A 26,809-nucleotide genomic window follows, 5' to 3' on the forward strand; every position below is an offset into this window, starting at 1 on the left:
TAGCAAAAGTCTACACCCCCCTTGCTGTGGCTCTCCGAAAATGGAATGAACAAATGTCTTCAATACATTTAATAATTTAGTCTATGGAGTGAAATAACAATAGTTAACATTGAAAATGAATGCCCTTTTTTCAATGACCTAATTGGAATTCAATTCACTTCCGGAATTCCTGGAATTGAAAAGCAATTTGCCCCAACCCTGCTTCTTCTCTCTCTCTCTCTCTCTCTCTCTCTCTCTCACCCTGTCAGCTGAAGGAACAGCGGGAGCGGGAGCGTCGGGCCAAGAAGGCAGGGGGTGGAGCCACAGACGAGGTTGGGGGTGAGTTTGATGACCTGGTTCTGGCGCTGCGCTCAGGCGAGGTCTTCGACAAGGACCTGTCCAAGCTCAAACGCAACCGCAAGCGCTCCGTCAACCAGCTGGTGGAAGGGGGCGGTCGGGAGAGACCGGTCACCAAGGTCAACTATTAACCCCACAACCGTGCGGCCTGTGACCTTGGAGGGTTGTGGTGTAAAGGATACTTCTGGTTGATTCTGGACTGTGCCTGCCATGCCACTACAGGAAGGAAACTAGACTATTGGTCAACTTGAACTTCTCTGGAAACTGTAAACCCCCCACCAAGCACTCCACCATCATATTCAACCCAGCTCTGATCCTTTCCTCGTGAGTGGACGACGGACACTAGGACAGACAGACAGACAGACCACTGGAACGCACTGTCCCCCTTTTAACCACATCTCTCTCTCTTTTTCTCCTCTATAACTCACTCCCCTCCTCTGTCTCACAGTCTCGCACTCACACACACACACACACACACACACACACACACACACACACACACACACACACACACACACACACACACTCACACACACTCACACACACACACACAGAGAACAGCCCTAACTTTCCTATCGCTGGATATCTGGCTCTGAAACATATTCACACAGGCAAGATATCTCCGATGTCAGTATTTGGATCAGCTTATCACACTGTACATAGAAGCATCATGGAGAGATAGGATTGGCTGACCAAACTGTCACTCTCAAACAGTCCCGGGTCTTGGTGGAGAACATAGGAAATGAGGTTGGGAGGCCTTGCCTTGTTGTACCTCTATCTTTGAGCTTGTGACCAATGTAGTGACTCCTCCAGACCAGGAGAGGGCAGTGGTCTCTCTCTATTTGGAGTGCTTGTTCTGGCAGGTTGTAGCTCTACGTCACGAGGGAATGGAAAGATTCAAAGAAAAACCAAGCTTTAAAACTCCTCTATTACTGGCAAAGATGTTGCGGCAACATTACTGTTGATCTCACTACGCAATGCAGCAGGTGTCGACGGATAGAGGAGATGGGAGCAGTTTGGATGGATGATAGGAAGTGAAGGGACACTTTTCAGAGTCCAAGTTGGGGGACTGTGGCCACATGGGCATCCTTTGGGACACCCTCTTCCAAAGTGCCTCCTCCACCATGCGGCATTCCTGAGGATACACTCCCAGCCAGAGCACAGCACCTCCTGAGGAAAACATATGTGGGCCATTTTATGACTTTCCCATGGTCCCAAAATGGTATTGTGCCACAATAAAGGGTCAAGTTCACTTTCTACTATACAGTTTCTTTAATGATTTAAAAAAGAGAAAAAGAGGAGGATTGTTTCGGCATTATCCTGTGCCAAAGCAACACAAACATATATATATATATATATATATATATATATATATATATATATATATATATATATATATATATATATATATATATATATATATATATATATATATTAATACAAAACATAATGCAATTAGGAAGGCGTTTATATATTTATATTTAGGAGCAGACATGCTAATTGCATTTTTTTTTTTTATGTTTTATGACATTTTGGTATTGTTTATACACCCAATGCATTTTTATGTTGGTGTTTGGAGTTCATATTTCAATTGACTGATGTTGAAGTGATTACCTTTCTTTTATTTGCTCTTTGTGTACAAAAAAAAGAAAAAAGAAAAAAGAAGGCCCTGTCCTTTACGTCCAGGTCTTGTTTGCACTGTAAAGTTTCTAAACCCCACTCCTATGCTTCTTTGCTCCTCCCATGCCCACATAGCCGAACCCCAAACACCCAGGTATAGACAAGAAGAGAAATTACTGGGGTTTTCCCCCTAACAATATGTTGTCAAATCTATGCACATCTTTGAGTAAGGATCTATGTCAATGGTGCTAACATAAGCATTTGATCATTTATACCCCCCTAGTAAGACAGGTGTGGCAATAGTGTGTGCAGCTAGCTTCGCCCGTTCAATGTCCATGCAAAGTGTGGATGTTATTTGGTTGTCACCAGTAGAACTGCTGCTAGTCAACATGGCGGTTGATGGTCCTGATACCAAGACTCTTGTCTCTTTTCTTCTGACGTTGTCATTTGTGACACTCCACAGTAGATCTCTAATTGTACTTTTATAAATAATGATGTACACAGCACTTGGGTAAAGTGTGTCCAATGTTCTTGGAGTGGTCTCAGTGCTTCTATTGGTAGTGTTGAGTATAAAAGCAAACATGACAAGAAACTGATGATGCAAAAAAATGCTAGCATGTGTCTAGGCTGGAAAGAACCCCTCCCTCTATCTTCCATCCATCTACCCATCTCTGATTCCTGTGTAATATTTGGGCTTAGGAAGTGGGTCCCATTCCTTAACAAGTTTGCCACAAACTCCATGGACAAACAAGACATACAGTCCACATACTGCAGTCCACTTGGGTGTTTCTCTTTCACTTTTGATGTATTCCTAGTGTTATTTTGTTGTTATACATATTTCAAATCCTTTAGCAGTAGGCAGGACAAAGGCTGCACGTATGTGGATGGTTTGGCCTTGGGTCTGTCTTAGTGAGACATACAGTGGCCTTCTAGAGGATTCTTATGGATGTGGGTGGAGGTTTAGGGAGAGAGGGGAGGGGTGGAGGTCCTCTCTCTCAAGAGGGAGATCCATTCCTGGGGTGATAACTCCTCTGCACCATGGGGGATTGGCTCCCAGACATAGTGGGTAGGTAGATAAAAGGGCAGAGGGTTCTGGATCATGCTGCAATCTGGCCAGTGGAATGAAGGGGTAGACATAAACACATTTAGACTCCAAAACACATGTGTAAAAATAAACACTTGTACATGCAAACACACATGCGTGCAGTCACATGCGAACACAGACTCACACACATGCACTTAACCCCTCCCCCAGTCACACAGATGTACAGTTCATAAACCCAGTCAAGAAGGACATTCCTTTCCACCAAAATGAAGTCAAATCTCCTGAAGGAGAAGTGGGAGCAGATTCCTGGGGGGGGGGCAGAAGTCTGGGAACCCCTCTCTGGCCCATTAGAGCCTGCCAGGGAGCAGAGTGGAGCGGGCCATAACACTAAACAAACATGGCCGCTATCATCCATGGCACCAGAGGCGGTGTAGAGAGGAGATGACAGAAGGGGGGTGGTAGGGAGGGAGGGGTGAGTGGGTGGGTGGATAAGAAGTTGAGAGTTGGAGTCAATTCAGTGAATTCAGGCATCGAATTAGACATGCTATTTGAAGAAAATAATTAATCTATTTCCATCAAATGTTAGTGTTTAATGGAGCAAATCATTTTACAGCTCAGGAAATACCAGCCAAGAAGATTTTTTTTCTAAATTGCAGCTCTCCCATTCACTTTGATGAATTTTGTGCTGTTCCACATTGACAGTAATACAGTGATGACCCTTCCAGTTCCACGTTAACAGTAATACAATGATGACCCTTGGAGTTCCACGTTGACAGTAATACAGTGTGGGTCCATATGTGAGGGGCCCAAGAGTAGAGTAAAAGGATTGTACTTTTGGCTTTTAAGGCCAGGTTAAGCATGGACACATCCTGTGCTAATCTTGTGTGCGTGTGCGTGTGCGTGTGTGTGCATGTGCGTGTGTGTACGTGTGCGTGTGTGTGCGTGTGCGTGTGTGTGTGTGTGTGTGTGTGCGTGCACACGTTTGTATGTGTCTGTGTACATGCGTGTTTGAGGTCTGTAGACTTTGCCCACAACTCTTGAGAAAGGCATGTCTGTTACTTTTAGGACAGTTTTAGGTTCATACATAATGGCAGGCAACTTCAGATAAAGAATTAAACCACCCTGCTCTGTCTAATGTATAGAGACCGGAACCTGGACACTCAGTTGTGTTTTATGAGGCAATGAAGGATGAATAGCCCACAGCTCGCAGTGCCATCTCACAGCAAATACAATTTAAAGAGGAGTATCCAAAGATAGTACTAATAGTCACACTGAATGTACCAAAATGAAACGCAATCGAAAAGCGCCTCCATCCGGTGTTACTGATGATGGAAACGCTATGGACAGAGAGACACTGGTATTTTAGTTTTGCTACTTGTACTTTTTGTCCAGCTTAAACAACAACTTTAGACACAATTTGTATGGCATCCCTACCTAATGTTGTACAGTAGGGTAGTGGAGTTAAAGCTACCCTTATGTTTTATAATGAGTTTATATAACTACATTGAAAAGATGACCCCCCCCCTGTCACTAGCTGGTCTCACCTCTCCTCTGAGTCACTTTTAACTTATTTTGTAATGCATTTGTGTTCACCTTCAAGTGCCTCTTGCTCTTTTTGGAGGGGATGTGTACCTTAGTGTTAATTATTTTGTGCTGCCGTCTTTCCGGAGATCTCTTTTCATTAATCATTTGGTAATGGATGGACGTTTTGGATGGAGGAGCATCATGTCTACTCACCGTTCGTTAGGGGTGTATTACGGATTGTTATTCTGTTTTTCATCATGGGCACCTTTTACAGAATATCATTCATATACTGCAGGAGTTCATTCATTGAATTGAGTTTGGCATACATAGCACAGTAACAGTTATCTAACCAGAAAGTGGCATCCCTGCCGTCTATGTGGAAATCTCTTTGAGGCTCCCTTCAAGTCTGGGGGTATTACAAAAGCTTTAATCTGTCCATAATCAATTATCTTGCACTTCCCAGAGCCACCCCATGGAGGCTCTCATCAAACTGAGGGTTAATTCTTTAAATCTGACCGCAAAGAGTTTAATCTTCATAATGTGCGTCAAGCAGAGATGTCACACTGTGAGGTTCATAGAACCATTTGCCTATTTCCCCCACATGTACCTTTTTGGAGGGTGTGAGCAGAATATAAAAACAAAACCCTTTCCAACTTTCAGACTCTTTTGAATGTTGCCCCCATTGGAAAAATGTATGACCCAACTGAAGGAAACGAAAAAATCTACATTTTTGCCAACATAATTGCTCTTTCCTCAACATCCATGTTTTTTGGGTATTTAGGGCTATTTGATTTTCCAATATTTTCCTTTTGCTTTTTGATTTATTTTCATTGTTTGGACAGCGATGTATCAGTTGCTGGTGGTGACACAGTCCCTTTTACAACATGGCCTAAAATCTTCATTCAAAGCTTTAATCCTTGTTATATAGATTATTAACAGTACCAAGTGGTATTTCTAAATCAACAGTATTATTTTATGTTTGTATTGTTACACATTATGGGTACGTTTATTTGGCCATTGACTGGCCGAGTGGAGTCAGAAGATAAACATTTGAGAAAAGTAGCTTGTTGCTGAATGCACTTTTAATATGGGACATTACCATTCCCAAACCAATGTGGGCTAGGTTCCCCCGGGTGAAAGGGTGCAGCTTGTGATGATTTAGTGGGATATCCCACACTAAGATGGAGAAAGAAAAACAAAATGCAAGTGAGGTTGGGTACTCCGGCTGGGCCGCTGGCGTCACACCACAGTTAATATTGTGTATTACGAGGACAGGACTTGTGGCGACATAAGTGTTTTGTAGAGAGTGATGCTCCTTAATGGGGGGGTGCTCCAATTTTGTGAGAGTGCATCAAGTTTTTTAAAGCCTCACTTTTTTCGTCTGTACAGTCTCACTTGCTTTGCGTACTGTGGTGTAACGTGGAGAATGTTTGCGTACCACTACCACATTTCTGTCAGATTATGCACTTAGCGTTGGCCCACATGCCCAGAGAGGGGTGCACAAAGTCACTAAGTGTGGTCTGTTGACTATTCCTTTCATTTAAAATGCTTGCAATATGGAATCACGTTACATTGCTTGAGAAAAGTTGCACCCTATTTTGTAGAATTGTAAGGAGTATTTTTATGGTTGATTTGACAAACGCTCCATGGAAAGATGTACAGTTCTAAAACATTGTGTACACCGTTCTTGTTTGAGATAAGGTAAAAAGGTAATTAAAATAGAAAGTTGAGGAATGTTCCATTTTCTTGTAAATTGTACCTCTATTTATTTGCCTTATTTAGTTTGCTACATTTTGTATGTATACACAGCATTAGAATAAAATGTTATATAAAAAAATATATAAATATGAATAATTATACTGTGGTCGGAGTATATTGCATAGTTTCAGACATGTAGAAGAATGACAACCTTTCTTTTTTTTTTTTTTTTCATTTCTGTAGTTTATTTTATTTTTTTGCTCGCCTTGTCATTTTTGTAGGGTTACAATAAACTTTTGTCCCTTGCAATTTGTCCTTTATTTCCTAATTGTCATTATTGCTAACTCTGTTGACTAAAGACTGATCTATTTTGCTTTACAAAAAATATATATATATATATATTTAGTAAAACACAGTGGTACTTAGGGTCTTGTGAAACAAGGGTATAATCTAAAGCTCAATACTGCCCTCTTATGCTGAAATAATAACTTCTACACAGTAAGTCGCTTTGGATAAAGGCGTCTGCTAAATGCCAAAAATGTAAATGTAAAGAGCTTTGCACACTTTGGACAAGGCGTTGGACAGGGCGAGAGGGGTTACTGCACAGAGAAGCCCAGGTACATTGATCACTTTCAATTATTGAAAAAGGAAAAAAAAAGCATTAATCAACAAATCACTTCAGGTGCACTTGGAGGCTTTGCAAGGTGGCTTGGAAGTGTTTTTTATTAATTTTTGATATTACAACAAAATCTTTTAATGATTGCTTGTATTGGACTCCTCAGTAAACATGACAATAATACTGAATCAGTGAACACGTGAGAGGGACAACATAACGTGCACTGGATAAAGAAATGGGGACTCTATACAACATTAACTGTTCAATTCATTATTCAATAATTTGACATAACCACCACCTCCACACTCTCTCTCTCTCTCTCTCTCTCTCTCTCTCTCTCTCTCTCTCTCTCTCACTCTCTCTCACACACACACACACACACACACACACATCATTTCTAATGCTTCCACCATAGAACTCAACTTACGGTGGCGCAGTGCTGCCAACCACAAAAAAAAAAAATCCTGTTGTTTTTATTTGATAATTATCACGTTAACATGAAATCATTATCACATTAATATGTCATACTGAAATTATCTCGTATTAACAGGAAAACATATTGTTAATACAAGATAATGATTACGTTAATAGTTTAAAAAGTTGAATAGGTATCAGAAAGCTTTTATCAGGGTTGATGAAGATTTTCTAAGTAGATGAAAGAACATTAGATAGGTTGGTTCGGTTGGTTGGTTGATTGGATGGATGAATAGACAGATGAAAGAGAGGATGGATAGATGAGAGAGGGGAGGTATAGAAAGATCAAAACAATTAAGAGGTTAATCAGTATGGGCTTAAGCAAGCCCACCTAATAATAATAATAATAATAACAACAAGTATGTCGAAGAACAATAGTTGGACTTGCTGAACCATGCCCACCTAATAAGTATGTCGAAGAACAATAGTTGGACTTGCTTCAGCAAGCCCACCTAATAATAAGTAAATCAAAGAACAATAGTTGCAAGCCCACCTAATAAATCAAATATATCAGTTATATGGCTTTTAACAAGGCCTTTAAAGTATTATGTTATCGCGGACTCTCAATAATATTTAGACCCATCATTTTGCAATCGCCTAAATGCAAATAGCCTACTGTAATTAACATAACTAATGCTATGAGGCTACACAGAACACATTTCTAATATTCACCACTAGATGCCCCTATTGACACAGGTGATATGGTGAGGCATACTATAGGCTGAAGGGGCATTCAATGGAGGTTGGGTTTACAATTGTTGTCATTGGGCTAAAGATATTAATGAAAATGTGATATCTATTCTGTTGGAGTGGCACATGTTAGAATGCAGCAACAACAAAACTGGTGTTAGTGTAATAAATGTCATTATCGCAATCCCCATGATTTCGGGAGGCTGACCCCAGATATGTACCCAGCCACTACCTCTGTGGGTGGTGTGTTATTGAAAAGCATTGCACCATGGGGTCAAATTCCACTCACTGTACACTTCTTTAAGGGTAGTCACATTCTAGTTGCGTCAGTGTACTTATGAATCGTTGACAACATCCAAGGCAATGTTTGGAGCAAATTCTAGTTGTGGCATCTATTGTATGTGAGGCATTTAATTCATTCATAGCAAACATCCTCAAATTAGAGACATTTCATTCAGTAGCCTTACATGCTACTACACATACAAATGCTGCTTAGGTATTGTTAGAACCTAAGTGGAGTCGGAACGAAGAGAATTTTTTTTTTTTAACAAAGAGAATTAATTTTTAAAAGTTAAAATGTGTTAAAGGGGCAATATGTGTACATGGTACATCAATGTTGTTACTTTTAAATGAATGCAGAAGTAATGGGACAGTGAAGCATTTTTTGTTCTTTTGGATCTACACTCCAAAAGTTTGGATTTGAAATCAAACTATCACTATGAGGTTAAAGTAGAGATTCTCAGCTTTTATTTATTGGTATTTGTGTACACGGCTTTGGTCCTCATGTTGGTTTCACCTTTGAGAAATTATAACACTTTTTATGCATAGTCCCCCTGTTTCAGGGTACCCAAAAGTGAGACAGATTAATCAAATGTCCAAATTAAGCACTCATGTTTAGTATTTGGTCCACGATCCTTTGCATGCAATAACTGCCTGAAGTCTGTGACCCATTGACCCCACCAGACACTGGGTGTCTTCTCTGGTGATGCTCTGCCAGGCCTGTACTGCAGCCATATTCAGTTATTGTTTGTTGTTAAGTTGTTATGCCTAGATATATCTTTATGATCAATTAGTTTGTGTTTGCATGACTCAATGCTCGACGCACAATATGGTTAAAGTGTCTGTTTGGTGTGTGAGGCATTGTAATTTCGGCAATTAGAATCTTATCTCATAATTAGGAGAGTTACTCCTGACATATAGCACGTGAGTAGAGATCTCTTATTAACTGGTTATTTGTATAATTGATTCCTGACTAATATGACATTAAGAGTGTAGCGAGGTGCTCTCGTTAGTAATCTGTCTATAACTCGTTCGTGTTCATTACATTTGGCGAGACAAGCAAGTAGGGAGCCTCTGAATCATCTTTTTTCGTTAGGATTTAAATCAAACTTGTACACTTACTATTCTACATTCCCTCTGGCAATCTAAGACTTGAGTTTAACGCTCACTTCACTGTTAAATTAGAGCTTACGCCTACATTTCTGGAGCATTGTCTTCAAGTAAGAGAAAGGTCCTTGCTGGTGTGTAGATGTTTAACTACCTGACTGTATTGGGCAAGCTCCCCGTGTAAATAAACACTCTGTTTCTTTGAATGACTCTGGAGGTGAAAGGTTTTCATGATAATGTACACTACAGTAGGGTTATAAACCTTGGTCATTATTGGACGGTAACTGTTTATATACTGCTCTTTACATGTAAACTATATTAGTTAGTAATTTTTTTTTTTACATATGTTTCAGTAATTGTTTCACTTAGTAGATGGTGAAAATACTTGATTTGCACAACTGAAATTTTAAATGCTACAGTATGTAGGTAAAACTACACTACCCAGAATGCTGCAAAGTTGCAGTTTGAGACGATTGGCTGTAGATGCCCACTCCCCCTCGAGCGTGCCTCCCGCTACTCTGGAGACGTAATGCGAACCTAAGATATCAACATTGACTGCAAAGTGTCTTCCTTTGACAGTTAACGGATATTCAGACTGTTAAATAGAATTTTCGCTATGGCTTTCCAAGCCAGGAAGTGCTGCCGTTTTGCATTAGGCAGACATGCCGATGTTAGGGCCTTGTCAACGCAGTTTACGAAACTATTCGCACCAGGCACAACAGAAAAGATGCGGCGATGGTATTCCAGTGCGCAAAAGGAAAATGAACTTGAAGCCATATCGCTCGCAGACACAAGTACAGCGCCTAGCCTCAATATTGCAGAGAACATTGTGACCACACAGGTAAGACAATATTATACTATGTATTTGAATACTTCTAGCTGTAATAAGTAGTTGTAATTATATAGCACCACCATCAAGTTTCCCAAGTAGCTGTCAGAACATGCATGGGCGCAGGTAACTGATCTGATATACATTGTAATAACGCGTCAAGCGTGAGGTAACCTACGCACATTTGCTACTCTGTAATAACGTGTCCCAGGCACGTATTTTAGTGCCCCGTTTTTTAATTGACTGATTGATATTGCCGAAGTATTGGGTGCCGTCGGGACAGTGCGGTGGGTCGTGTTGCAACGATCTCTTTTCTCATAGGACAAATCCAGTTAGTGCCCTCCCTGGTGTCCTCCCACGTTAGTGCCCTCCCACGTTTTAAAACGTTTCGTTTTTACTGAACACCGCGATACAGGTCATAAGCCTAAATGAGGCCGTTTGGGTATGCCTATCTACTAGCTGTCAGACAGTGTATGGAAGCCTACGAGTTAGTCCTGGACATCCTGGACATAGAGTGCCCTGCCTAAGTAATGAGACAGTGAAGAATTGATATCAACCAATTACTATGAGGTTAAAGTAGAGATTATCAGCTTTTATTTGATGGTATTTGTGTACATATTGGTTTCACTATTCAGAAATGACACCACTTTGTATGCATAGTCCCCCTATTTTATGGTATCCAAAAGTAATAGGACCGATTTATCCATATTAAGCACTCATATTTAGTATTTGGTGGACAATCCTTTGCATGCAATAAGTCTGTATGTTTTGGGTCATTGACTTACTGTATGCACCATCCAATGAATTTGGAGGCATTTGCTTGCACTCAAGCAGACAATATGTTTCTGTTTTCTGCTGCTGCCATCATCAGTTACGTCATCAATGAAGACAAGTTAGCCAGTTCTAGTGGCAGCTATACATGCCCAAACCTAACACCAGCACCATGTTTCAGATTAGGTGGTATTTTGTAAATCTTGGGCAGATCCTTTTCTCTTCTTTTGTAATCATTCTGGTACATGATAATATTCGTCTTATCTGTCTACAAAACCTTTTTCCACAACTGTGCAGGCACAGTTAGGTACTTTTTAGCAAACTGTAATCTGGCCATCATGTTTCTGTGGTGAAATAGTGGTTTGCACCTGGCAGTGTAGCCTCTGTAGTTCTGCTGGTGAAGTCTTCTGCGGATGGTAGTCTCTGACACATTCACACCTACCTCCTGGAGAGTGTTCCTGATCTGTGGGACAGTTGTTTTGGGGTTTTTCGTAATCATGGTGAGCATTCTTCGGTCATCCACTGTAGAAGTCTTCCTAGGTCTACCAGCCTGTTTGCGATTTCTAAGTGTTGTAATTTCTGAATGGTGAAACCAATATGTACACAAAAACCTTCAAAACCAAACTTTTGGAGTGTAGAGCCAAAAGAAAAAAAAGATGCTTAACTGTCCCATTAGTTACATAGGTCAGGTAAGTGCAGTTTGCCAGAATCACGATCTGCCTGCATTTGGCTCATTGACACAGATTTAGCCTGATACTGAGGCACCATTGTTCGTAGTAATAATTGCATTTAGTGAATCGAAATGCATTTCCACACTGTAGACAGAGCATTAGTGTCTTTTGAAAGGATACTAGCAAACTTTTAGGTATGCATTATGTGTTGTACACAAGTGGATGAAAGCCGTTTAGATACAGGCAGTTCTGTGTAACAGGACCCTTGAGGACCAAAATGTGAAATACATCAAAATTAGGCATCAAATGAAAGCTAATAGTCTAGATGATAGATAGATAAATAGATAGGTACTTTATTGATCCCCGAGGGTAAATTAAGGCGTTACAGCAGCTCACATCACAAACAACAACAAAATAAAGTGACAATAGAATAGTCCCTCTGCTAGAGTGAAAAGCATGAAATATATGTATATATGTAATACAGTGTCTATAGAAAGTCATCATACCCCTTTGAAATAGTTACTATATTTGTCGTACAGCCTGAAATCAAAACCCATTAAAAAAATGTTTTAGAAAAAAAATATTAGTCAGTAGTCATTGAAAACATTTACATTTACATTTATGGCATTTAGCAGACGCCTTTATCCAAAGCGACGTACAACAATACATTTGTTTAAGTAAGTGAATCATCTATCCAACAGTCATCATAAGACAAAGTAATCAATGCTCACATTAGGGGCCATTGGCAGTCGTAATGCCAGTAGGCTAATTTTTTTTTTTTATAAGTATATTTTATTAACAGGAGAGAACTTGTACAGGGGGGTAGCAGGGGAGATGAGGTCTCGGGGTTAGGGTTAGTATAGGGGGGGTATTGAGGGTGAAGAGGTCTCGGGGTTAGGGTTAGTATAGGGGGGGTAGTGAGGGTGAAGAGGTCTCGGGGTTAGGGTTAGTATAGGGGGGGTAGTGAGGGTGAAGCGGTAACTTCCATTGAGAATGATGACATCCTATACGTGTTGCACACGTCTACAAAAAGGACATGAAGGGATTTATCTTCATCATTAAAGAGCACACTGAAACATATGGTGTGGTGTCCCTAAGACCTAGGGTCCCTCCCACACCAGTTGCAGACAATAAATAACTTTTCATCTCTGAGGCAAACTAGGAGCAGATTGGGTGTCGCTGTGTGTGTCTACACATGGCATAGGCCTACTTGTATTTAATTTTTTTCCCAAAAACATTTTGCTGCCAAAGGTGTAGACTATTTTCCTTTAGTATAATGAAGAAAAAGACACTGAAAAACACAAATGTGACTGATTTAGATTAAATTAAATGAAGAGTTTCAAAGGCAAGGTTTCTTGTGTTTGGACGTTTTTATCAATGTCCTTTATAAATGTTATATATAAGTTAATAAAATAATACATTATTACCTTAATGAGAGTGTCTATTGTATATTTCTACCCTTGCTTCCCCATTTTAGCTCCATCATACAGAATGACATTAAAATCCAGAAATTATGCAGTTCTGTAGTGGACCCATTTACAGTAGTCATTCTGTTACTGGATGTAAATCCACTTCACTTACTGTAGCTAGACAACCAAATGAGATATTGTCAAACTCAAGGTATCATATGATAGCTTACACCGACTATTTCTACAGACATATTTCATAAAATATTAATTTTAAAGAGTTTTGGGGAAATGTGGTTACATAAAAAACCCAGGGAGATTTTATGGTGATTGCTTTACCAACATTTGAATCCACACAATTCTTAACAGATACGTTTTTTTGTGTTTCTTTCAGTGGGAATTGTTAGAAGTAGTCCTTGTGCATGGACTTGTATGGTTTGTTAAACGTTACTACTGTATCAAGGGTTTTTGTTTTGGAGTCCCAGCATCATTCTGTTACCATGGAATAGCCCATACTGAAGTATTTTCTTCTACATGAATAAGTCTGTATACCCTCCTTGAACTGACTTGACCTCCCTGTTGTTTTCTGTGTCCTTTTCCATCATTAGGAGCTGGCAGTCCCAGGGGGCCAGAGACAGAGGTTGAACGAGGACGTCCTGCCTTTCTCAGCCTTCCTCATGGATGGGTTTGGTCGTAGGCACAACTACCTGCGCATCTCCCTGACAGAGAAGTGCAACCTCCGCTGTAAGTACCCAGAGGAGGGCTTCAAAGGGTTTTCTTTCCTTTTATTTCCTCTGTGGTAGAAGAGAGAATTACAAATAGAATGATTGTTGAAACAAAAAAACACTGAATAAAACCATTTTTTTTTTACTCCAATTAGGGCCTTTAATGCTGAAATGTAAAGATGTAAAGAAGCGCTTTTATCTTCAACATCTAGTTTTTTCTTCAATTCATCCACCTTTGATTAGACTGCAAGACAGTAGCAAGACATTCCTTTGCACTGTTTGTGTGCCTCATCAAACAGGAGTAGTGGGGCGTTGTTCCTGTCCTACAGAAAGTCATGTAGAATAGCGAAAGCCCATTAAGAGCTTTTACTGTTTGACTCCTGTAAAGGTAATGACATTATTAGCTAACTATCTTTTATGGGCATCTCTCTTCTAATGGAAGTGGGCATCATGCCCAATTACCTACTTTTGCCTTTGAGCTTAATTTTCAAATGAGTAACCAGGCAAGCCTGATGCTTCAAACATGTTTTGAATGAAAACAAAACAACTCTTGTTCAAAGAAATTATTTATTTATTATTAGCAAATTTTATTTAAAAAAAAAAAAGAAAAAGAAAAGACTTCTGAACATTAGATTTACAGGCTATTAAAATGCTTTGACGATACTTCAGAGTTATAGAATGTCTATTGAATGTCTTTACAAATTGCTAATTGTTAACAACTCTGTTCTGCCTCATAAGAGCTCAATAATACTGACCCCCCCCCATATCATGTGACCCCCCCCATCGCCCCCCTGCAGGCCAGTACTGTATGCCAGAGGAAGGAGTGAAGCTCACGCCCCGGGCCCAGCTCCTGTCTACTGCAGAGGTGCTGACCGTGGCCCGCCTGTTTGTGCGAGAGGGTGTGGAGAAGATTCGCCTCACTGGAGGAGAGCCCCTCATCCGACCAGACGTCCTGCACATCATCGGTGAGGAGGAAAGGGGGGAATAGAGGGAGAGCGTGGGTGATGGAGTGTATGACTCAATTGGTTGGTTTTCAATTTTCTATTTGGTTTGAAAAAGCTGATTTTCTAATTCATAAGTTGTTGGTTCATACACAGACTTAAACATTTGCTTATGTTGTTGCATATCAGTCCAAAAACATTACACTCATCATTACTTTTGAAACAAGTTCTTCCATAACCTCCTTACCTTGCACTTTGCCTGCAGGTCATATTTCTCATGTCTACACTGACATTCTCTACTGCAATTGTTTTCTCACTCCACTTCTCATAGGCAAATATGAGGTTATGTAAAAGGGATAGGACACCTCAACCCTCAGGGTTAAATACTGGTTGAATACGACTTGTTATGAAATGACTCAGATGTTGACAGCAATGTTGGGCCCTATCATTACTTCTTTTTTTTGTTCTTCAGGTTGCTTGTGCCTATCTTGTTTTCTACATTACAACTCATCAATCAAGTTTATTTGTATAGTGCTTTTTACATAGACAGATGTCACACAAAGTGCTTCACAACTAAAAAATACTAAACAATAAATACAATATAAACAATATGATATGAACAATATGAGGGAACAACATAAACAATATGAGGGGACAACAATATAGGCGCAAGTACTGGAGTGATGTGATCATGCTTTTTGGTTCTAGTAAGGATTCTAGCAGCTGTATTTTGTACTAGTTGGAGATTTTTCAGTGAAGAATTTGGGCAGCCAGATAATAGCACATTGTTGCAATCAAGTCACGAGGATACAAACACGTGAATCAACTCTTCTGCATCACTAAATGATAGAAAATGTCTGATCTTATTTGACTAGTCAATTGTGTGTGTGCTCATTAACTTGCAGCACCCCTGTGTGTGCCTATATTGTGGAATTGCAGCTCTCTCTTATTGAATTTTCAGCTCTCAACTGTGGTATAGCCAGTATACTAAGCACAGTTTCATTTATTGTCCTCATTGGTTGAGAGAAAAATGCTAAGGCTTTGTTTTACAGCCCATTTTATTTACCCGGTATTTACTGCTAAGAAACTACAGTATGTGGTAACAATGGGTACTTACCTCAGTGAATTCAGTGCAATTGCTAACTACCAGGTACTGTATGGCACATAGTGGTGCTGGTGTCAATGAATCTCAAAGAAACCACATGTATAATTAATATGTACTATGAGGTAATAATGGTTTTACTCAGTACTTTCTAAGTAGTAAGTGCTGCTACCGGGTTGTAAAAGAAAGCATTACCGAAAAAGACAGTCATCTAAGTTCTATTATATATTTGGCATGAAACCCAACAGGTGCATTTCATGAACACTATACAATACAATACAACATATACGTTTTTCGTCATCGCCACGCACACCCTGGATCCTGACCTCAACTGCCCACCTCCCCAGGGGTGGAGTGTGACATGTGACAATGTACTGTCTAACCTGCGCTCTATATCCATCTAGCCTACTTATTCCTAACAATGAGCAGATAATGTTTCCATCTGGTTGATATAAATTTGATAGGTGAAGTATTGAGAGTTGTTCTTTGGGTGTCTGTTCTCCATAAATGGTGAGTTGTGACAGCCCAGCCGACCTCTCTCAGTAGTGTGTTGTCAGTCTCTCACTTGAGCTCTAGCAAGGCTCTTGGGCGTTACTTAAATCTCAGACTCCTACTCTGCTCCCTGATAAAAGACAATATTCCTCTGTAGGTGTCACGATAACCAAGCCTATTTTATGATTTCTTTTAGATATTGTTATTATTTGCAACACTAATGACAGACTACTTCCCATACTGCAGGGTATTCAAGAGAGGAGCAAAATAGCTTAGCACAGATTATGACTGGAGTGGATTTCGTCTTGTACAGTGGCAGTGATCTAAGGTTTTGTAAACCAAAACTATCAGTGATTCATAAGGCTACTCCCAGAGTGTAGAGGCTTGTAAATGCGTAGGGTAACAAGGCTCACAACTGGACTCTTCATGCATGCTTTCTGCTTGAGATGATCCGCATGAGGGGGGAATGGATCTGTATCCAGTGATGTGATATCTTAGGACGGTTGTCTCTAATCTGTGACTCTATGGATATGCTGGAAGAGGAAAATAGGAAGGGGGAAATTGCACAACCAAAGCCAGGACACGTCACGGCTAAACAAGCCACACCAGCAAGTCTAAATGCGATGTTCCAGAAGGTAGGAACTTGGAGGGGTGACCATAAGGGCACAGCTCACATGATGGTAATGTGATGATCAACAGTGACCATCCCTCCTGGCTCAACATCACCTGACTACTCACCGGGGATTCACTTTTGAAGTCAAAGGTCATTCATTATAGTGTGTTTTCTATGACTGTGAGGTGGAACCAGCTAGAGTAAATGGCCTTTGAGTGTTTGCTTTTGTGATTTATTTATTATGACATGACATTTATGTTGACACAAGATCAGGAGACAATCTTGCAAGTGATGTGAAATCCAATGTTGTGAGCTGCATGCTCTGTTAATGGTGCCCCATTTACTTTGTTGTCTACAAAGCATGATATTGAGCCATGACTCTAGGATTATGTGCCCTCTTAGATTGTGTTGTGACATTGTTTGTGTGTCCGTGTGTCCGTGTGTCCCTCGCTCTGTCTGCCTGTACAGCGGAACTAAGGCGATTGGAGGGTCTGAAGACCATTGCTGTCACAACCAATGGCATGAACCTGGCAAGACAGCTGCCCAAACTGAAGGAAGCCGGTCTGGACCTGCTCAACATCAGCCTGGACACCCTAGTGCCGGCTAAGTTTGAGTTCATTGTGAGGCGGAAAGGTACTGTCCGTCTGTATGAGGCAAACGATAAAATACACTCGCTCGGGGTGTTTGCTTTCTTAATCGTGTCCCACAAGTTCTGTGTCTTGTTTGCTTCAAAGCCCCATTGCTTCAAATTTAATGCCTGTGTGGAAGTTAGTTCCATATGTCTTAGTTGGTTATTTATGCGACAGAGCGCACAAACAATAACCACCATCAGATTATTTTCATCTCCTGAAAAGCGTTTTAGTCAATTATTTTGATCACTAGTGAGCTCACACGTAATGTGATACATTGTGAATTGTAATTGCTACATTGCAAACGTAGGATGATTTCACATGAGAAGATAAACCGTAACACAATGTTTTGAAGCTAATATACAGTATCAAGGACAGGAAAAGATGTGAGGGGGCTACAGTACAGTTCTGTCACAGCCTTGACCTTTGTGACTTACTTTGTGAGGGAGTGGCTCACAAGCCTTGATAATAAGCTAAAACTTTGTCTGTGTCACAATGTTGTCTTTGACACAATGTTATCAGTTCATGTGAAGTGATCAGCCTGTTACAGAAAAAGAGAGGCAAAAGGAAAATATACTGTGATACCATGAATATTATCTACATGATAAAGTGTAGGGCTTGCCTATGTTGATAAAAACCTGCAGAGTTCAACAAACGAATACAACAGAACACAGGAGCTGTATAAGGAAGAATGTCTTTATAAATCCAGTGGCAGCCCATGTTTCAAACAACAACCTATCCTTTCTTCTCTATTTGGGAATAGATCATGTCAAACTACCATGTAGAGGAGGCCAAATTGAAAAAAAATAAAATAATTGATAATAACTTCTACTGAGTACTTATACCTGCTTAATACCTGGCTGTAAAAGTAGGGCTAGCCCATGTTTCCTATCCTATCCTACAATATCCTTTGGCCTTACTTGCAACACTTTTTTTTATTTAGATGAATTTGCCCAGCTGACCAGTACTGAAGCTCTGTTTTAACAGTGGCCTTCCTCTTCTTCCCAGGGTTCCACAAGGTTATGGAGGGGATCGAAAAAGCCATTGAGATGGGCTACAACCCTGTCAAGGTAACAACCCACAGTCACACTTCACTCCACTGACCTTTTCTTGTGCTTATGCAGTGGATGGCTATGGTTAGCCTCACGCGGTGATGTCACCGACCTGAAACCTGAAGTCTCCCTTCTCCCAACCAATGCCTATGTTTTAGTCGGGTCATGGTTTTACGATTGCTTCTAGAGTATGTTGTGATCTTATTTTGGTAGGTGACATGGTATCAAACCCAGCCTTGGGCAGTTAGATCACACATTGTACACTTACAAAGATACCTTTGGATTGTAAAGCCTTACTTGTCACATTCAATGATTATGAATTCACAATGGACTAGATGAGTGTCTAACTTTTGACCTATTGTATTTTCTGGTTATCTTTTGTACAAAATGTCAAGTAGGATGAGGGTAGAGAAGCAGAATATATTCAGCAGCTGGCTGCCAGTGTTACATTAAGTTACTGTAGTCAGGCAGGTGGTAGATGAACATCACTTTGCATGTTTCACCAAACACTGGGTTTGATATGAATACTGCCTATACAGCATTTGACACATTGTTGTGTGTGTGTGTGTGTGTGTGTGTGTGTGTGTGTGTGTGTGTGTGTGTGTGTGTGTGTGTGTGTGTGTGTGTGTGTGTGTTATTAATTTATGTTGCACTCAGTTCTTTGTTTTCACATGTATTGTGTGGTTGTGATTTTATTTGTGTGTGTGTGACTGCGTGCATGTGTGTTAGCATATATAAGTTGATGTGTGTGTGTGTGTGTGTGTGTGTGTGTGTGTGTGTGTGTGTGTGTGTGTGTGTGTGTGTGTGTGTGTGTGTGTGTGTTTGCACAGGTCTTTGCACATGTTTTTGTGGGCTATGTGTACATGCACAGCCTGATAAGTGTAGGTTAGGGCACATGTAACATTGCTCCGTGTTGCTGCCCTCTGCAGGTGAACTGTGTCGTCATGCGGGGCCTGAACGAGGATGAACTCCTGGACTTTGTCTTCCTGACAGAGAAGAAGCCCCTGGAGGTGCGCTTTATCGAGTACATGCCCTTTGACGGTGAGTTGACCATCCTAGACCATAGGTTCATTACTCATCTCCAGATATCCACATATTGCTTTTTAAATGATCCCTCCTACAGCTTTCTAGGCATTTGACTCTTCCCAGATTATCAGTCAATATAGCTAGTTACCTTACTATTATGGTCTCACACAATGGCAGAATGATAACCCCCTTCACAACTTCTATTCTTTGGCATAGCCACTAGCAACCATACAGTCGTTTTTTGTTCTCAGTGCACCCTATTGGCAATAGGACCTAACGCTTAATCCATATGAATTCATCCACAAAGCAGTACACCAAATTCGTATGAAATCTTATGACCTGGTTCATATGAAAAGCTACGAATGAGACTTGCGTGACGGTTAGGCAGTATTCGGCATTTAACTTTTAGTGTTTAGGGTTAGGTAAGTTGTCAAGGGAATGCATTATCAAGCAGAAGCAAGAGCAACAAAAATGTGTCCCAGCCACAATTCCAACCACCGACGTTGAGATTGCAAGTCAGGGTGCTAATGCATTTCATAGCAGGACCATAAAAAAGTAAAACGATTTCATGAAAAATATGGAAAATGTAGACTAATCCCTCCAGAAACTAAGATTGATTTACAGACCCCAGTAGAGATGGATGCATATCTGTATATGTACATAAGCTCCTGACTCAGAGAAAGAATGGCAATGTTTACTTTGTTACACCAGTGCTGTTGTCCCCTGCAGGTAACAAGTGGAACTTCAAGAAGATGGTGAGCTACCAGGAGATGCTGGACCACATCAGACAGCAGTGGCCCAGCCTGGAACAGCTTCCCATTGGACAGACGGACACGGCCAAGGTCAGTCCCCCCCCCCCCACACACACACACTCTCTGAAATCTCTGAATTATTAATCTACATTTCATTTACATTTTTTACATTTAGCAGACGCCTTTATCCAAAGCAACTTACAACAAATACATTTGTCTAAGTAAGTGAATCATCTATCCATCAGTCATCATAAGAAAAACAAATCTATGCTAGGACCAGGGGCCATTGGCAGTCACAATGCTAAAATGTATTTACAGTAGAGAAACTGTACAGGGGGGTAGTGGGGATGAAGAGGTCTTTCGGAGGGACAGACAAGATGTAGCCTGTCCCTCCTAAAGACCTCTTAAATAAAAAAAAATAAAAATAAAAAAAAAGCATTGTGACTGCCAATGGCCCCTGGTCCTAGCATAGATTTGTTTCTAACATGCCTGTATCATTGCCGGCCAAATTAAATATTTAGTGTGCTGGCCGGGTTTTCAATTATGATGACGTCGTCCATTTCTGTTGAGGCTGAGGTGTAGTCCAGAATGAATTTCATTACATCTCCCAGGCCTCAAGGCTTAATTGATTGGCTCAATTGTCTTACTGGTCAGTGAGTTCACCCACATGGTCTTGGATGATAAATCAGATGCTAATTAAAATGGAAGCACTTAGGGACACTGGGGACCTGAAAAGCTGAAGGTGAGTAGAGGAAGCCACTTGAAATGCACCCATTGGCCTTCAACTCTATTTTATCTGTCCCCCGTTCCTTCTGTCCTATAGATGTTTAAGGTACCAGGCTTCCAGGGCCAAGTGGGATTCATCACCTCCATGTCGGACCACTTCTGTGGCTCTTGCAACAGACTACGCATCACGGCAGACGGCAATCTCAAGGTAAAACACTGCTTAGTCAGTGAGGTGTAAACTGTGGGGTGGCTAATAAGTGGCTAACTTAAGATAAGTGGCTTAAGATAAGAGGACACTGTATACTGTATCTGGTGCTACACTCTAGGCTCCACCAAACGCCTTAATAAGCAGGGGTACACATTACCATTATTCATAATAATACAATTCATTTTGTGTGAGTCTAACTCTGTTTTTATGTGTGTTCGTGTGTATTAATTTCTCTGTTCCCCCCTTACCTAGGTGTGTTTATTTGGGAACTCTGAGGTTTCTCTGAGGGATGTCCTGCGCTCTGGAGCCTCTGATGCAGAATTGCTGGAGATCATAGGAGCTGCCGTGGGCAGGAAGAAGAAACAACATGCAGGTAGACACAGTAGCTACTAGCTTAGACACACACCAGTGATCATCAATCTAGCTAGCATTCTCTCCCCTGTGAAAGGCCAATGATCAAGGGAGATGTCTCAGTCCATTTTTGGAATGGGCTACTGTGTTTAAACTGCATTGGAATGACTTCCTAATCACTGAGGGCTTCGATCGCATACGGATTTGAATTTCAAACTAGAGATTACTGCTCTCTGTCTCTCGCCTTGTGTATCTTTTTTCCATTGACTGTTTTAGCAGTCCTTTTGTCTTTCACCACCTTACTCTCCCTGTGAACGTTCTCACTCTGTGGCCATGTCAGAACTTTCATACTTAGGGCCCGGATAAATCCTTGACCACATGACCTGTCACACCAGTAAAGGGATGGTTCAGCCTGTTTTCACGTTTTGGTGAAATATCTTACCCTGAGTTGTCCTCATAGGCCAGTAGTGGCAGCTTCTCTAGTTCTCAGTTCTCTACTTTGCTACCGCAGCACAGACTAACAGTTAGCAGCGTCGTCTCCAATAGATTGGATTCCAATGTATCCGATACATGCCAAAGTCTTGTCAGAGAAACTTCTGTCTTTCTCTTTCTCTCCTTCTCTCTCCCTCTCTCATCTTCTAGCTGACTATTAATTTGAAATCCTCATACACTCACTCACTGCATTCCTCAACTGTATCTCTATTTCATTGAATGTACTTCATTCATTAAAGTTCTTGTACTCTCTTTCTCTCTCTTCCCTCAGGCATGTTCAGCATCTCCCAGATGAAGAACAGACCTATGATCCTCATCGGTGGGTGACATGGCTGTACGTAACACTTTCTCGTTCCACCCTTTCTCTCTCCTCTCTCTCGCTCTCTCTCCTCTTGCTCTCTCTCTCTCTCTCTCCACCTTAATGGCACCGTCTTCACAGTCCTTATTGGCACCGTCTGCAGTCCTCAACACTAGAATCCCCGGGTCCTCATTACTAACCAAAGTACCCAGAGTGATGTCTGGAGACCTTATTTTTTAAATTAGTGTAACAGTGTAATCATTGAATTAAATACCATGCAAAAAATAATGAACTGGTTGTATTTAGTCAGGACTTAAAGGCACCATATGCAGGATTGCGCCTGAAACAATTAATTTATGAATAACACATTGACTACTGCACACACAGGTGGTCCTCTGTGGCTCAGTTGGTAGAGCATGGCGCTAACAACACTTAGGTTGGGGGTTCGATTGCCGCTGGGACCATAAAATGTATGCACTCACTACAATGTAAGTTGCTTTGGATAAAAGCATCAGCTAAATGGCATATATTAGGTGGAGAAAAAGTTCTAATAGACTGACAGAAAAACTGTCTTGAGTAAAACAAATGTAAGTCTATGTTTAGAAAATATGGTGCACCCTGCACTGGCTTCTATTCATGTAATCGCTTTGATCATGCAAATAACTATTATTGTCTGTCTGTCTATTTTGCTGAGCCATTACGGTTGAAATGGGTAAGCCATTCATAACTGTGAGGTAAACTTCATAAACCCGCCAGATACACGCATACGCACACACACACAGGAGAGAAAATTATTTGTCTCATCCATTATCCACATCATTACGCATTGACTGCCCACTTTCAGTATTGTTTTCAACATCACTGGCCTTCACGCAGACACACATACTGTAGCCTAAACACACATGATTTGGTTGCACCAAATTTGATCACGCAATAGAAAAGATTTGTAGGCTAATCATCTTAGAAATTACCTTGCCATTGCATTCAGAGATAACTTGTGCTACAGTATGTGTGTGCTAAACATTCCTCTTCACATTACAATGGTCTTACTATTTACAAACGCATACATAAATGCATTGCATGCTACATAGCCTACACTGCCTATTCTTTGATAATAAAAAAACAAAAGCATTGTTTGATCATGACATCGCAATTGCATGTGGGAGAAGGCACTTCCAGGCAGCATGCATAACACTGACAGTATAGGCCAAGACAAGTCATATGGATATTGAATGGAGAGATCTCATGAGAGAAAAGCTAAATATATATGCATACAAGATACAATAGCCTTATATTGCCACACAACTTGCAGGGTCCGAAATTAACACCTGCCAAGTGCTAAATGCGGGTAGTCCTACAGTACATTTTTCTTGTGGCGGGTAAATATCACAGTGAACACCTGCCACTCTAGCGGATGCTTGTGAATGGCAGCGCTTCATTCCCTATCACAGTTTTTAAATATCTATTTGGTATAGTAAGTTAGGCCTAACCATTTTCTGTTTCTAACTTGCATCTGGTACGACCAACAATTTTCTTTCCTCGCACATCAAAGTCAGATGGTCGCAAAATGCGACCAAGTGGTTGCATTCTGGAGCCCTGACTGTAAGGTCAATTTGGATTCACCATGATGAGGGTAAAAGCTACAGCTTTTTGGGAGCAGGTGTTAATCATGCCTCAGGATGTGAAAAAGCTGTGGTAGTCGTTAAAATGCTTTCAAATTTTTTTCTTTGTGGTATTTTAAAATTGCTATTATGTTAAAGAGTTATTTTATTATAAAGGGTCACACGTGCCCGTGGACCTGTTTGGGACGACTAGTGTTAATGGCATTGTCTGCAGTCCGCGAATTGTCTGGTCCACTATTTCAGGTAAACATCATGGAACACAATTGTGCTTAGCAAAAGTAACCGAAGAGACAGTTTATCAACACAACAACCCTGACAAGTTTAGGCTTATAGCGAAATTGTTGGGAGATAGCGGTGTATAGGTCACCTGAATGCATTTTCCTTGCTGCTCCGCAGTCCCAGAGGAGGTGTGTAAACAACAAGCAGAGCAGATTGTCTGTGTGCTGCTGTAACTTCAAACCTTACTGTGATTTTACCTCTGAACTAATTGTTTGATGGCAGTCGCTTAGCAAAACAGTCTTGGTTACTTTTACAAGCTGTAACACCACACATTTAAACAAAATGGTGGGCCAGCCAGTTTCCACCGGGCAGTAACCAAGGACAACCCCAGCCAACAGCCACTACCTTAAAACTGTGACTTGTGCCAATCCTTTTCATTGAAGTTGATGAAGTGAACCACTTTGAAAATGAGTCAGCATTCTCCTTCAAAAATCTGATGACAGAATGATTGAGCGAAGGACGTGAGGTGCACTCCCAAACAGCAGGCAAAGAAAGGCCCAGCTGAAATGTTGGTGAGGCAGTCCTAAAGTCATTATATTAATAAATCTCAACTTAAAAAGCAATGAAAAGCCATTTTTTTTTGCGTGTGCACCCAACCTCCTTCACTCATTGCGTAGCAGACCTTTCTGGGTAAGCACCGCAGCTTATCAAGACATATGTTTTTTGCTTAGTGCCACACGGCATAGATGATTGAAATGTTACAAGATGTGCTTTAACGTTTTAGAGACAATGAATTGCTGACAAAAACAATGAAAATGGCTGACGTTATCATGCTTTACTACCGTATATTCGGTAACAATTTATTTGTACACTCTGACCTACCAATGGCACTGTCATGACCATGACTTAAGAGCTGTCATGAAGTGTCATGTTCATTAATGACCACTCACAACAGCATTGTGTTTCCTGACATGAGTGGTGATTAATGAACATGAAACTTTATGACACCTCTTAAGTCATGGTCATGACAGTGCCATTGGTATGTCATAGTGTGCATGTCAAATAAAGTCTTACTGTATATTCTTCTTCTTCATCTGGTGTTGTCTGTTTAAGCCCTGAAGACAATTCTCTCAACAAAGTCTCTCTTTCCCTCAGGCACCACTTCCCAAAGGCCCCTGTCCCTCTACAAGGCCCTATACAGCCAGGGGGCCTCCCCCACCCTACCCCATCTCCCTATTCCTGCAGTTCTCACTTCAGCAATGTCCCTCCGACTGTACCACTCCGGCAGCGGGGGTGGCCAGCACAGTAAGGACGAATCGTGCCTTTCAGGCTGCACTGTTTCAACAGGAGCACCTGCTGTCAGCTGCTCGGGGACCCATCAGTGGTCCCATATTGTCAAAGAACACCTTTTCGGGGGTGCCGCTGCCACTAGTGTAGCCCCCCCCACACTGACCACCCCCTGTTTCCAAATTAAGGTGGCTGATTCTGACACACGCACAAATGCATTGAGTTACAATGACACAGACTGTCTCAGGTACACACAAGCAAGGAGTCCAAACTCAATGAAGAGTCAATCCACAATGTTCCCCGGCATTTCCTCTCTTTGCACACTACTGAGAAACGCCAACACAGGGCCCACACTGGGCCACAGCATCAGGCAGTGCCATGGACAAGGCCCCAGAGATGATCCCAAAGAGGAGGCCCCCAAGCTGGAGGATACTACCACAGCCCAACTGACCCACACTGATGCCCAAGGCAGGGCCTCCATGGTGGACGTGGGTGGGAAATTACCCACGAGGCGAAGCGCTACAGCCCATGCCAGCGTTCACTTGGGGCCCTCGGCCTTCCACCTGCTCCGGGACAACCAGCTGGCCAAGGGTGACGCCTTAGCGGTGGCTCAGCTGGCGGGTATCATGGCCTCCAAGCAGACCGCCAGCCTCATCCCCCTCTGCCACCCACTCCCCTTAGACCACGCCTCTGTCACCTTCCACCTCGACGAGGGGATGCATGTGGCTGTTGTCACGGCAACCTGCCGCACCACGGGCCGCACAGGCGTGGAGATGGAGGCGCTGATGGCAGTCACTGTGGCTGCTCTGGCGCTCTACGACATGTGCAAGGCCGTGAGTCACGACATCACCATCACAGATGTCAGGCTGCTCAGCAAGACGGGAGGCAAGAAGGACTTCCACCACAAACCCTAACACCTGTCCTTAACTTGGTCCCGACTTGGCACTAAGGGGTTTGGGTCAGTTCAGGAAAGTTGATTTAAATAAAATACTTGAATTGAGAATTGTCCATTATTTTCATTCCAATAATGGTATTTCAGTCCACTCCCTGAATTGACTTGAAACTATTTTCCAAAATATTTTATTATATTTCTCATCATCTCATCATTAATATGATCCCAGCATATCATTATTTTGCTAAAAAAAGACCCTCATAGATATCCTATATCCTATTGCGTTGGTTAACGCAAGACCAGGCCAATACCTTCA

At 41.4% G+C, this 26,809-nt stretch overlaps 3 protein-coding genes across 3 annotated transcripts in view; all 3 read left to right on the forward strand.

Moving 5' to 3' along the window:
- daam2 (dishevelled associated activator of morphogenesis 2) overlaps positions 1 to 1,671 on the forward strand; it is a 98,122-nt gene extending 96,451 nt beyond the window's left edge. The window contains exon 26 of the mRNA XM_083684053.1: positions 249 to 1,671. Within this exon, the coding sequence (XP_083540179.1) occupies positions 249 to 467 (219 nt within the window). The 3' untranslated portion in view covers positions 468 to 1,671. The remainder of the gene's footprint in view (positions 1 to 248) is intronic.
- Positions 254 to 25,597, forward strand: LOC310814566 (molybdenum cofactor biosynthesis protein 1-like). Its single transcript, XM_083684054.1, has 11 exons — positions 254 to 318; positions 13,675 to 13,810; positions 14,589 to 14,756; positions 17,408 to 17,572; positions 18,577 to 18,638; positions 19,550 to 19,661; positions 20,376 to 20,488; positions 21,222 to 21,332; positions 21,585 to 21,705; positions 22,447 to 22,509; positions 25,470 to 25,597. The coding sequence occupies exons 2-10, from the start codon at positions 13,744 to 13,746 to the stop codon at positions 22,500 to 22,502; spliced, it is 975 nt and encodes a 324-aa protein (XP_083540180.1). The 5' UTR covers positions 254 to 318; positions 13,675 to 13,743; the 3' UTR covers positions 22,503 to 22,509; positions 25,470 to 25,597.
- On the forward strand, positions 25,130 to 26,809 carry LOC310814227 (uncharacterized protein; the record flags this gene model as incomplete). The annotated part of the gene is made up of 2 exons (XM_083683526.1): positions 25,130 to 25,166; positions 25,470 to 26,809. 2 exons carry the CDS (start codon positions 25,130 to 25,132, stop codon positions 26,513 to 26,515), a joined length of 1,083 nt encoding a protein of 360 aa, XP_083539652.1. The 3' UTR covers positions 26,516 to 26,809.

Source organism: Argentina silus (genome assembly GCF_951799395.1).
Source record: "Argentina silus genome assembly, chromosome: 13".
Taxonomy (NCBI): domain Eukaryota; kingdom Metazoa; phylum Chordata; class Actinopteri; order Argentiniformes; family Argentinidae; genus Argentina; species Argentina silus.

Excerpts from the sequence above, each read along its gene's own strand:
- LOC310814566 (XM_083684054.1), top strand. The coding sequence starts at position 13,744 with ATGGATGGGTTTGGTCGTAGGCACAACTACCTGCGCATCTCCCTGACA. Across the intron at positions 21,333-21,584 it reads CGGCAGACGGCAATCTCAAG|GTGTGTTTATTTGGGAACTC; the intron begins GTAAAACACTGC and ends CCCCTTACCTAG. Across the intron at positions 21,706-22,446 it reads GAAGAAGAAACAACATGCAG|GCATGTTCAGCATCTCCCAG; the intron begins GTAGACACAGTA and ends CTCTTCCCTCAG.